Source organism: Vespula pensylvanica, chromosome 2, assembly GCF_014466175.1.
Source record: "Vespula pensylvanica isolate Volc-1 chromosome 2, ASM1446617v1, whole genome shotgun sequence".
Classification (NCBI taxonomy): domain Eukaryota; kingdom Metazoa; phylum Arthropoda; class Insecta; order Hymenoptera; family Vespidae; genus Vespula; species Vespula pensylvanica.
Window position 1 is genome coordinate 67957 of NC_057686.1, and position 13589 is coordinate 81545.

Sequence of the window (13589 nt, forward strand, 5' to 3'; positions counted from 1 at the left end):
AGAGAGAGAGAGAGAGAGAGAGAGAGAGAGAGAGAGAGAGAGAGAGAGGGCTTCTTTGACAATTTATTGTTAAGCAAAATGATCAAAGAAGAGCGTAACGTACGCAAAAGGTATCATTCATCTCGCGCTTATAGGTCGCGATCGGTCGATTTTGAAAGAGAAATCTTTTAGCACCGTTTCGTCTTCGATAACGATCTTCGAATACGTTGCATTTCATCGAAAGGAAATTGACTTTTTCCAAATTTTTCGGTTTATTAAGCGGACTCGCTTAACTTCACCAAGGAGACTGTCATTCCCGGATAATTGACGAGCCTCTTTTCTTGATCTCGATCTACCAATGATGAATATGGGGCTCATTATTTCACGCTAATATCCGGTATTACGGCGTAAATGATACATCTGCGGTAGACTGAAGATTATATTTATCCCTGTGACCAAACTATAGTATATTTGCTGTTGCTACGAAGTATAGAAAAGAACAAAACAAAAAAAAGCCAAAAAAGAACAAAAAAAAAAAAAAAAAAGGAACAAAAATAATAAGCTACGTACAATCTAAATATATAATAATAACATTAATAATAAATAATAAATGAGTGTATGTGCTACTAGACAGCTATCACGACTGAATTCATTACCTCTCCTTCTTAGGACGCTGTAAAAGCGCTGACATATTCTATTATCCACTTTGACTATCGATAAGACGCCCTTTAACGCTATGTATTTTTAGCTGTGTATACGTAAATGTTTCCAGTAATAACATAAAGTTTTATTAATGTTACAGTAAACGAATAGCGCGATAGTGCAACCTAAAAAACTTACAACTCTGTTCATTTTTCGAACTGTACCAATAAATGCACTATAAATAAACATAATTATACCAAAGCGTTATAATTATTCCTCTTTGAATTGTCATTTATTACAGATAACTTGCTCCGTCGCCAACGAAATCGTTAATTTCAAGTTCAATGGAAAATCCGAAACACGGGATTCGTGTAGGCCACGACGGCAAATATTGATTTTATATTAGATAACGATATATTTTATTATTATTCGCGAACTCGTTCTGAACGTCTAAGATATTGAGTCGTTACCGTTACCACGGTAATAAAATGTTCTTTGGGGCTGCACTTTGAGTATAACGATATTCTTTAGAGCGCAAATGAAAATGCGCTCTGTAACATATATCGTATTATTAAATACATTTTGACATCGCAAGCAGATAGATATTTAATTTTTTATTACGACCTGCATGTCGATAGCCATTAGGAAGATATTAGTTTCTTCGATATTATTTAACGCACATTGTGTAGTTAAGTATGAAGATTTAAGTAATCAGAATTTATAAAAATATAAAAACGATAACAAACGTCCACATTGGATCGTACGTAAGGGTGTATCGATCGTCCGGCGCAACTCGAATTAAAATTATTTCACGTTTAACGTTTCGCGACAGCTACGTAACTTTTCAACAAGTACATCGTACGAATATTAATTATATATTACTTTTATGCGTACGATGAGATGGTTCAAATAAATGTAAAATAATCGCAACTACGAATTGCTCGAATTCGCATGCGATTCGGTCGATTTTCGTCGAAAAAGTCCTTATTGTCGTTATTACCGTATAGTATTATTTACATTACTGGCCTGCGTCTTGACAATTTTTATCTAACGAGAGTAGAATTTTACAATTAGCGATGGATAAACAATAGCAATGGAGTCCGTCAAAGAGCGCGCGCGACGTTCTCCTCTATCCAGTCCGATCCAGATAGCGTACAAGTTTCGCCATCTAATCGTTGACGATCCAAACTAAATAATACAGAAATTGAATTTCTTTAATACTCCTGGCGCCATCCAATAGATCGAATAGCGCACTATTCGTGCGCTTAACTCGACAAACTCCACCGCTGTCATATACTCCTGTTAATAAATCGGAATTTTTGCGACAATATGGTGGCCGATTGGTTACCCATATACTCGTCCGTATATAGATACATATCCATTACATCGATGTCGCGTACTCGAAGAAACATTAAAAATTATTTTTCTTGACTTATTTATTGAGAATGTTCCTTGCCGGCTTGTCTTACGTTATATCGTTTTTGAAGAGGTTTCTTTTTCTTTTTTGTTTCTTTTTCCAATAGTATTTTTAAATTTATTATAGTACAAATGAGATAACAAAAAGACGAACGATTTTAAACGAATAACATCAATACGTTTCATCACTGCATCGGTAGATAACGTCGCTCGAAAAATCTCAGAGTTGTGTATATTCGACAAATTTCGAAACGTTTAATGTTTTATTCGAACGAGCAAAGAAGCTAAACAAAAGAAAAGCGATTTCACAGAATTGTATACAATTTGATATAATGAAATCCTTGCGAGAAGCGTAAGAGCGACGTCATTGGTTACTCGTATAACGAGTTAGTCGATGATTGGTGCGTCAGTGGGCTAAGAAAATGTCATTGGTCGAGAGTTCAGCTGACGGATCTTCAATGCAAACTTAACAAGAATCATGGAACTGTTCTCCTCTATGGAAATTCAGTTTTACGTTACTAGTCTGAAGATAGGCAAAGGTACATTCAATCTGGCTTTGTTATGAATTCAAACTAAAAACGGTCAGCGGTCGATCGTTTTGTTGAATTTTAAAAAGGAATCTTTTGTGTACGTAAGGTGGAGCGATGGCGGATGCACACGAATGGTAAGTGTTTTATAAGATTTTTCTTTATAAATGATTATTATTCAATGATTATCATAAAACGATAAATTTGATTTTATTTATTTGTAAGAATAAAACTAGGTACTAATGATCAATGGTTGGAGTGACTCGTATGAGACGTGCGCAACATTCGTTGCAACGATACATTCCAAGTTTCTCGTATTAAGTGTAATCTTTTCTGCAAACAATTTATTGCTCGTTTACATGATGTGTGTGGGTGTATAGACACGCACACACACACACACGCGCGCGCGCGCGCGCGCGCGCGTGGTCATCGGTGTTGCCTGACACGAATTTACTTTAGGACGACCTCGAGAGACTTTGCTTCGTTCGTCAACGAAACGAAAAAGTCCGTCGTTAGCCATTGCAGGTTTATTATCTTTGTTACATTTACGATAATTTCCTAAAATTCTTTATCCCCGATAGGGAATTGATAGTACAAAAGACAACTACGATGGTACGTAGTGCGATCACCCAGTTGCATTCGATATGGACAGAAGTAGGATACGATAAAGAAACTCAATCGGCTTATACTATCGCGGCGCTGGATCATATACAGGTAAAGTTTATTTGTTAATAATTATACTCTAGCAGTAGGAGTAAGATACAAAGCGAGAATTAATGGCTCCGAAATAAAATAGGAGTTATTAAACGATATGGTGTCAGAGTCGGAGGATAAAAAAAGATTACTGTTGGAAGAATCGAAGCAGTTGATGCAGAATACATCTATTCTGTGTAAAGTACGTACCGTTGAGGGCATAAAATCGTTACGACAGTCTTAAGTTCTACTTAATTATACGAAGCATCGACCTTTTTTTGCAGGAATTAAAAGAAACCATCGATGCAAGCGGATACGAGATGTTACCGCTGTTCAAATTACAGCAGGTACTGAGACAAGATATGGAAAAGTTGTTACGTATCAAAGAACAACGTAAAACGTATTTAAACGAATTGTTGACCAAGGTAGGTATCTTACGTACTAATGTTCAAACGCGTCTTCTCTTTCTTCCTTCTTTTACCACTAATAATATCCGCAGGAACATGAAATTTGTAAACGGCTTGGCGTACAGCCAATAGGAATCGAATCTAAACTTCCAACCGAAGAAGAATTGGATAACTTTAAGTTGTATATAGATAAACAGGAAGTGGAAAAGGTAATGCTATCGGCTCGTTTGTTAATTTATATCTTCACGCTTTTTCTCTTTCCCTTTTTTTTGCATAATCCGTCCGTTTATCGTTTTACGAAGCGAAGGGTACGACTGCAAAATATCATTGTTTCGTTGTCTCTTTAGAATCGCATAGAGAGCGAATTTAAAAACAAGTACAATTTCATTACCAAGACGATGGATGATTTAGGAATTAGTCCGTCCTCTTATTTCGAAGAAACGGTCTGTAATCAACCCGAAAACTTTACCCTTACTCCCGGCAACATGGCATTGTTGAAGGATTTTCAAGAAAGATTAGAAACACGATTAAGGAGCGCAAAAGAGGAAGTCGAGGATATAAAGCAAGAACTTTTAGCGCTATGGGGAAACCTTGAGGAACCGAACGATTTGTGTCAGGCATTTTTCGACAATTATCCGGGATACAGTCAGGCTACCATAAAAGCGATTAACGCGGAAATCGCACGGTGTAAAGAGAAGGCACATATTGCGAAGTATGTGAGTAAGGTACGAGCCGAATTGGTTAACCTGTGGGACTTGTGCAAATACGGCGAATCGCAACGAAAAAAGTTCACAGCGTTTTATTCTCGTACATACACAGAAGATTTATTAACCTTGCACGAGCTCGAAGTCGATAAAGTTGGAAAGTATTATGAAACGAATAAAGTAATTTTCAATCTATTGGAGGAGAGAGAAAATCTTTGGACGAAAATGAAGGAATTGGAACATCGCGCTAATAATCCGGATCGATTGAATAATCGAGGAGGTCAATTGCTAGCGGAAGAAAAAGAACGCAAAGTTATACAACGAAAGTTGCCTAAGATCGAGGCCCAATTGCATAACTTGGTAGACGAATACGAGACGAGGCACGGGGAATCGTTTTGCGTCAACGGCGTTTCCTTGGAAGAATTCTTGGCGGAGTCATGGGCAAATCGTGACATCGAAAGGGAAACTAAGAAGAATGCTAGGAAAGAGGCAAAGGACAAGGGCGCGAAGAAGGCGAGTGCAACGAAACGTACGCCAACGGCCTCGACCAGCAGTCGTATTCAAACTCCTTTGTGTACTTCGACGAAGAGGAAATTGGTCTTCGGTTCTACGCCTAATAGTTCGGCTAAGCGACGTAACGTTGCTACCGATAAAGTGCGTAGCGTCACGTATGGTTCGAAAATTAGAAGAAGTGGGAAGGTACGGTTCGTGAACTTGCTGTTTCACTCTCGGTTACTTTTCCCTTCGTTTCGTTTCATTTCGACGGAATTTTCTTTGTTTTTTTTTTTTTTTTTCAGATTTCCAGGCGAGTTTTATCCGAGAATAAAAAACGTAGAAGCGATCAAAGAAAGTCCAGGTCGTTGTCGCAAAACGTAGGTACGGTCGATACGACTTACGGACAGTTTCAAGAACATCTAAAGGGGAGAGAAGAATTGCGTAGCTCTTTGTTACCTGATCAGTCGGTAAACGGCAAATCTATTTTAAAGACGCCAAATCGTACGCACGTTAAACCGTTGAGGAGGAATTTATACAACGTAACCGCATCCAATACGACGTCGAAATTATTACAATCTACTCGAAATTCACCACGCAGTCCTAGGATAGTTCATACCCCGAAACTTGCAACCGCACCGAACGTATTACCTATTATATTTTGATAAATTATTTTCTCGACGCTTAGATACTTTCTGTTCGATCGTTTAGTTACGTTAGCGAGCGAGCGAGAGAGAGAGAGCTTTTACTCGGCATACGCGCGCGCGCACGCATCTACGTTATATATCCGATTTATAGAACAACAGATTTAAAAAGAGAGTTCGAACTCTAGGGGAAAATGAAAAGAACTACGTTACGAAAATGAAATGGTTCGATGTATGTCAAATAGTCTATCGAATTGTTTGATGTATATAGAATAGATGGGGATAATGAGCTTCGCATTTGAAATTTTATTATCGACGTGGTCTGCGTGTTGCGTCCAGTCGAAGCGGGCATTCGCGTTAAGAAACGTTTGTTCGAAAAATTAGTATATCCGGTCATTTTAAACATCGCTACAGTATCCAACGATGTGATATTTTGTACATATGTGTGAAACGAAAGAAGAAAAAAAAATGATTTTTAATATAGTATCATTTTTTGTAATACGAAACGTTTATAGATGAATAAAGTTTAAGCACCGCTATATTTTCTGGCAATTACTCGAAAGCGATCTTTCGAATTTCCCAAAAACGATAACGCGAATGACGAAGCACGACGAAGAATAGGACGATCGCAGACGTTTTTTTGTATTTGAGAGCACGAGCATTGCGGTGTGTAAATATTGCGCGGTACGAGAGACCGCCTCCTCCGTGCTTACTCGGAATCCGAAGGCGGACCGTGTAACTGTCGGACGATTCCGAGTTTGCAAACAATATCAATAGTCGTAGAAACGATTTGTTTGCGGCGCGCGAGTATTCACGGATGTATGGAGAAATTGATACAAATGTACGTTTACGTACGCGAGTCGACGCATCCATCGATCAAATGATTCTTCAAAAATGCGAGTTCCGCTGGTAGGAGAGCGCGATCGACAAGTATTTAGTTTATCGATCGTCCGTAGCTCGTTGTTTGCGGATACGCTGTCGGTAGACGTGTAGGACCGACGAAATCGATACGAACGAAACGGAGTAATGCTTTCGTCTGTCACTAGGTCGCACCACGGATATCGTTTCATCGACCGACTCGATTTTCTCTGCGCGTCATGCTTTCGCTTTTCGCCGGAATATATCTGACCGATGCCGGTACGTCGCGCGTATAAAAGACCGTGCATGAAACGTGCTAAAGTTTCGAATACGTATCCTTATTGTCGATTACCGTAAACTACTCGTAGACTTTGATGACGTTGAGGATAAGCAACAACGAGATGGCGCAGAGAACGTTGAATATTTTAATAACATTTGCGGGCGACGCTTGTCCTCGGAAAGTTTGAGATTGAGCGAAAATAAGATCTTTGCGCGGCCGTCGGTTCGTTGAAAGAGGAAAGGTGATACGGATATTCGATGGACCGAATCGACCAAAGGTAGGTGTCCGGTGCAGAGGTAATCTTATACGTAAGAATGACGTAAGCGCTATCAACAACGATTCCAAGGTAAAAATTCGTTTGAAGGACCGGCAGCAGGGGAGAAGAGTCGTGTAGCAGACAGGCATATTATTATGTCAACTTATTTCGACGGGACATGGTAGCGGCATCGAAATAAGCGGGATACTGGACTAATGAAGATGTGCCGGCGATCGGTCGATCTCTCCTCTCTCCCTCTCCCTCTCCCTCTCCCTCTCCCTCTCGCTGTCCTTTTACCCTTTCTTTGTTCGCACATCCCCTCCCCAGCCGTGTCATTCTCGTTCTCATTTCAACTTCTCTCGGCAAGCCGAAGCGTTTCCCATCGCCAAGGTGGCGTCTCTTTCGTCTTTTCGTCGTTCTCCTCCTAGCAGCGAGCTCTCGCTCGAAACAGTTCGAAACTGGTTTTCAAGGGCTCGTTTGCTCCTTCGCTCGCTCTCGGGGACTTGGCTTGGTATAAAGGAAGGAGGATGCCAAGACGGAGAAAGACGAGGGAGAGGAGGAGGAGGGAGAAACGGAGCCGTAGCAGATGCAAGAAGAAGAAGAAGAAGCGAGGCGGGCTGGACTCGGCGGCGAAAAGAACGGATCTCGGGCGATAAAAAGAAGGGCCTTCGGTGCTACCTTGGACGCTTCGCGGGGGGATATAGTCGGACGGTTCATTAAATCGTCGATGTAATTTCTTCGTACAATCGTCGAGCGACGTGTCGTCTCGAATACGAGCCGATTCTGCACGATAGATACCTTTTCCCCCTTGTTATTATATATTACTCTTAACGAGTCACCGGTTAACGATTCAAAGTCGCTGCTTGATGATCGTTGCTCCTTGTTCTAGCCCTTCTGCCGTCGAAAGTCTCTTTCTCGACGCACCTTGCGTCTATTTCTTGTTCGTCTTGTCGAAGCGATACGTAGGTACTACTCGGGGAGATCGTTGAAAGGATAGCGGCGAAAGAAACTTGTATTATTCTTCCTCGTAAGCGTTCCTTCGAGATGTTGGCCCGCATTGCTTCGTGAAATAATGTGCCGGGAGAACGCGCTGGGGCAGAGAGGACAGCGAGAGGAAGAGAAAGGAAGAAGGAAAGAAAACAGAAGCAAAGAAGCGGCTCTCCCTCCCTCCCTACCTACCTCTCCCTCTCTCTTTCTATCGGCAGAAATTAAGTTGTTAAGATGCTGCCTCGGGCGTAGCCGAGCCAAAGAGAAGATCGTGAAAGTAATGGCGGTTCGTGGTCGCCGTGCTTCATATCCGCTGTCCCGTATCCTAGTGTGCGTAGAAAACTTTTACTCGAGGCGCGCAAGGTCGAGTACTGGTGTACGTCGCACGTTTTTCCAAAATCGATATTCATTTTTCTCAACAAATCGATGATATACGCACTACTGAGAGAGAGAGAGAGAGAGAAATACCGTTTCGATTTGTCCGATTATCATTATATCCCGGAGGTCCGTCGTTTCGTACAGTATTTACTCGAATTACAAACGTGCCATCATCCTCCAGATTTTTAATAAGCCGATCTTCCTTCGGTACGGTCTCCGAAGGTCGCTTCAAAGACGCTCTACGATTCCTCGTCGAAAGATTTTTCAATTTTCTTCTTCTCTTTTCCCCCTTCGCCCTTAATTCCTAACAATTTCGTTACGCTCGCGTTGCATTAAAATGATTTTCAAAGTTTATCGATCAACGAAACGACTCTAGTAGACGTAATTCTAACGTAACAACAACGTAAATCGTCGTCGAAGATCGTTGTAAAGCTCATCGTTCATCGTGCGGGAGAAATCTAGGGGCTCGATGCCGAGCAGACTCCGAAGCGAGAAGAAAGATCGTCGGAGATAAAGACTGCGGTGCGGTGAATGCCTCGGTACCGGCATCTCTAGACTGACAGATACATCTTTATTATAAGTAACGTATCATAAATTGACCGAGTTATCGTCCATTCGGCATTACAACGATAAGTAACAACGTGCGAAACTGAAATCCTTTAACGAAGACTCGATCGAAAGTTAAAAAAGGACGCGCAAGAAAGGTCTACCTGTCGCAGAAGGGTTACCAGCCGCCGCGATCGAACCAATGACGAATAGAATCCCGGAGACACCTGTCCGAAGAATCGGTCGATCTCTCCGTTTCTTCCGTGGCGAACGAAACTCGAACGAAGAACGAGGAATTTCGTACGTCTAACTTCGCACGTTAAATTTTCTACGTGTTTCATTTCTCAACGTTTTTCCTAACGAGGAGATAAAAGGGAAAAATATTGATTTCTCGACTTCCGAGCACGCATTCGAGCCGCCGGCGCGAGATGCTCTTTAAATCTCGTTACGAAGGTAAAATGATCTTAAACGGTGGCGCAAACGGTGCGATAAAGTCGGAGCATTCGTCTTAATGAGATCCAGTCGGGCAACTGGAAGGCGTCATAAATTTATTAGATGCCCGCATGCGTACAATCGAGGAGGCGTCAATTCCGTTTGTTAAACGAGCCGAGACGGTACTTCCTAAACCGATCTTGATTCGCCCGTCGTTATCTTTTCGGACGTTCCAAGATAATGTTTTATTCGAGCGACGTTGTTAAAACGAATGAACGGGAGAGAAACGCGAACGCGAAAGAGACGCGAGGAGGAGAGGAGGAAGAGGAATGGCGCGAGAAGAGGGCTGCCGAATAAAAAATGCAGATTCTGCCGATACACGGGAGGGGGGAATGGTAGAAGAGTACACGGGTAGCGGCGCCGATATCTCGATTCGAGAATCTCCGAGAGCGAGTCCTCGTTGTTCTTTTTCCGTGTCGGACGAACGTGCACGTATGCGTGTGCACATACGCGTACGCGGCTCGGTTCCGTTCATGTATTTGCCGTAAAGAGGCGAAACCCCACGAGGAGAGAGAGAGAGAGAGAGAGAGAGAGAGAGGCAAGAGACGATTGTCGGAGGCAGAGGAGAACGCGAGAGGAAGCAAAGAGAGAAAGTAAAAGGAAAGAGAACTGTTCTCACCGCATGTGTTAAGCAGCGGTGTCGGCGTCCCGATTGGACGCGGATCCTGTTTACTCGCGACCACTATCCTTGTTTACGATTCTTACTACAAACGCGAATCCGAAGCCGACGATCTTTCGATCGTGAGTTCCGAGTCTCCTCGCGTGTCGGATCAACGAGTCTCCTTTTTTTCTCTTTCGTATTTGTTATTTCTTAAAAATGTTCCGGTAGAATCTTTTTATCGGAGATAAAAGACAGCGTAGTCGAGCCTTCCAATTTACATTTCGTATTGAATTCGATACGTATCGTACGAATAATCTATTGTTTTCTTCCGCGTCGAAAGATCGATCGTTCTTTTCTTTCCTTCGAACATCGAGCGAACCAGACGCGATCGGAGGATCGATCGGCTCCTCGCGTACGTTTTGCTTGCGAGAAATGTAACTATTTACTTACATCTCGTTTACTTACTAAAAATTTCCTTTTTCCGACGTAGCGGTGCCTGCGCCTTTGGCCCGCAGCCGCGAAACTTGTCACGGAATAAACTACCTTCCCTCGACAAAGCGCCAAATAAGAGCAACAAATGCGGTTAAATCAGACATTCAAAATGGCCGGCTCGTCCGGACCGTGGGTGTTGAAAAGGCCCGAAGGCCTTTAGCCGTATCCATCCTTGCCGTGCTAAATCTCGCGTGAATACCAGCCTTAGTATCCGCACGAAGGGCTGGTAAAAAGAAAGAGCGGGGGAGGGAGGGAGAGAGAGAGAGAGAGGGAGGAAGAAGGAGAAAAGGAGGAAAGCAGAAGAAGAAAGACCAGGAGCATCGAAGATGGAGACGTCAAATCCCTTTTGCGTTTCCACGCTACGCGTTGCCCATTGCTGTGCTTTTCTAGTCGTAAGAAAAGAACGACTCTCTCTTCTTATTTCTCTTCCAGATTCGCTATTCTAACTCTCACAATGCGGGCCGATCAAAGGAGCCTTTAAAAATGTTTCTATTCGTTCTAAGAAAAGACGAGCTTAGAAATATCATGACGTAACGAAAGGAAATAATAAAAGGATATTCATCGACAATGACCGACTCCATGCTCGTCGACATCATTTCGAGGGGTACTCGGACGCTTCTGGATATACGATGGCTAGAAATGGCTAGGAAGTGGACGCTCGAAGGGGATTCGTTAAAGATTTTGACGAGGTAAATTATAAATTCTCGTTAAAAAGGATGACTCGTCGTTGGATAATCCAACATTTTAGTGGCCGTTTAGTGGCGTTGTGCTGCCAAGGAAAATGACGTTTATTTAACGAGAGGATGAAAGATGCGCGCGGCTTGTGTGTATATCTATATATATATATATATAGCGCGCTCATTACGTGCTTCTTAAAACGCACATATGTCTCTCACTCGCGGTTAGGGAAATTGAAGAAAGAAAGGAAAAAAAGGAAAGGAAAGGCGTCGAAAAGACGATTCGTTCGAAAGATCTCGAAGCTTCGTCCCGCACGTGTCTCGCACCACGTGTTCGCTTTCGAAGGTAGCCGTCGAAATTATCGTCGAGATCATCGCCATCGTCGCCGCCGTCGTCATTCCCATCAGCGAGTTATCTTCTTCGCAGAACTCGCAGCATGCGATCGGATCCGTTCTTTTTTTTTCTATGGCCGCGAAACGTTCAGCGAGAGACGCATAAAGGACGAGTCCCCGTACAATGGCTGCCTGTCGCTCCCGTCGGTTCGACCATTCCTACGGTCCGAGAAAAGAAGACGTAAAAGCGTCGTTTAACGCTCACCGTTTCGTAATCCTTCGGCTCGTCGTCTCGGTTCGTTCTGCGTCATTAAAGAGATTGCTTCTTTCCGTTGGAAAAAGGATGCACAGAAACGTTCCTACATTTTACGACTAAGCCACATCGTTGTTGTACACAAGTAGTTACAGAAAGAGAGAGAGAGAGAGGGAGAGAGAGAGAGAGAGAGAGATGGCAATAGCGGTGCTTTAAAAATAAAGAACCTACCGACCTAGGCGGATAGAAGAAAATGATAAGAAAAAAAAATCGGTTCGTAAAGGTGGCGAGATAGGGGAAAGTTCAGCGTGCGGTGTCTTTGATTTCGCCGTACAAATCTAATTAGGATCCTGACGCGAGGTACTCGAGAACGAGCGTGTCTCGAGGCTATCGAGAGAAACGTTAACGATCTGCCAGCCGCGTAAACGTCGAAATTAAAATTCCTCCTTTCATTAGTGCCGCTCGTATCGAGAGGCCCGATGAGAGAGGGAGAGAGAGGACAAGAAACGAGAGCTCGAGTTTAAGACTTGGAATATATCTTTCGAATCTGCGCTGCCACCTTTCGTCGAGAAACTAGAGGACGAGAGAAAGAGAGCGAGCGGAAGAAAGGACTAATTCGAAACGAGTTGCTCGTCCTATCGAACGTATTTCAGGCCATAATGATATCGTTAACACCTCCTCCTCTTCTTCGAAGAGTCACGCATTTTCTCTCGACCTCCTTTTCTTCGGGATGCTACGTTTCTTTTCTTATCGAGTCGAACCTCCTGCTTGAATAAAATAAATCGTTTTCTGCGAGATAACGGTCCTTTGTAGATCCAACGGTGAATTTGCACAATTGTGTCAACTCTCCTGTCGTTCTTAAAGACGCGTTTACGAAGAAAAGAGGTAGAACAGATTCTTAGCTTCCAAGAAAGCTCGTTACTCCTCCTCCGTTGGGAGAAAGAAGAAAAGGCTCGTCGAGTCTTCTCGGATTCTTTCGTAAAATAAAAAGAACCTGAACGGAAAGCGTCGATTGTAATAAGCGAAGCGTGTTCATCGAGTCGTTCATTAGGACGTAATACCTTCGATCAAGAAAAATCGTTTGGTAAACGCATTATGCTTCTCCCTTTTGGATAGCTCGAGGAAACGAAAGAGCGTTCCAAGAAGGAAGCGAAGAACGACGCAGAAATTTGTTGCGTCCGCGAAAGTGATCTTTCTCGTTTTCTCGGTCCTCTCCATGGAGTCGAGATTCGGTGCGAGCAATTAAGGAATAAGGATTTATCGCGGTCTCTCGTCCTATCTAATTCCTTGTCGTCTCTCTTAACGGCCGGCATTCTAATTTTTCGAAAGAAAATCTTTGTTCGACAGGAAGATACGCGTCAGCAATATTATTAAATAATGGGTATACTCGTAAGATCGACCGCGTTTCCGTTTCTATTCTTTTAGATTTTCAGACTACGAAGGCCGATCGGTCTCGATGACATATACGTAAAAGAAAACATAAGAGCGTGTGTACGTTCGAGGGTGATCGAGCGGCGCGATGCCAAGGCAATAACGAGCGGCGACTTTGCTAGCCGTATCTCTTGACGTCTTAATGAAGCAATCACGAGGGCCCTCGAGATCCTCTCGAGAGGGTCCGTCGAGAGAGAGAGAAAGAGAGAGAGAGAGAGAGAGAGAGAGAGAGAGAGAGAGAGAGAGAGAGGCCCAAAGGGAGGAGAAGAGGGACCGGCGACTAACGATCGAGCGGAACGTTGAGAAAAGAGGAAGGGAGGAAAAGGGAATCGAGATCTCTTTCGACGATGTACCGCGTTCTCGCTCTCTCTTTCCTTCTCCCTCCCTTTCGTGTCTCTTTTCTTTCTCTTTTCTCCCCTCTTTCCTTGGAGAACGCCGCGAGAAGGCGTCGATGGGGCGTGCCTCGAAGATTTTAGGTTCAACGATTCTTTGGCAGGAGGA

At 43.1% G+C, this 13589-nt stretch overlaps 1 protein-coding gene across 1 annotated transcript; it reads left to right on the forward strand.

Moving 5' to 3' along the window:
- Window positions 1-2552: 2552 nt before the first annotated feature.
- On the forward strand, window positions 2553-6043 carry LOC122637966 (protein regulator of cytokinesis 1-like). The gene is made up of 7 exons (XM_043830518.1): window positions 2553-2701; window positions 3146-3278; window positions 3361-3459; window positions 3542-3682; window positions 3757-3873; window positions 4012-5067; window positions 5166-6043. The coding sequence occupies exons 1-7, from the start codon at window positions 2682-2684 to the stop codon at window positions 5523-5525; spliced, it is 1926 nt and encodes a 641-aa protein (XP_043686453.1). The 5' UTR covers window positions 2553-2681; the 3' UTR covers window positions 5526-6043.
- Window positions 6044-13589: the final 7546 nt, after the last annotated feature.

Bases quoted from the DNA above. Each gene is read 5' to 3' on its own strand.
- LOC122637966 (XM_043830518.1), top strand. From the start codon at position 2,682: ATGGCGGATGCACACGAATG. The intron at 3,874-4,011 runs GTAATGCTATCG...TTGTCTCTTTAG, and splicing joins ATAAACAGGAAGTGGAAAAG to AATCGCATAGAGAGCGAATT. The intron at 5,068-5,165 runs GTACGGTTCGTG...TTTTTTTTTCAG, and splicing joins AAATTAGAAGAAGTGGGAAG to ATTTCCAGGCGAGTTTTATC.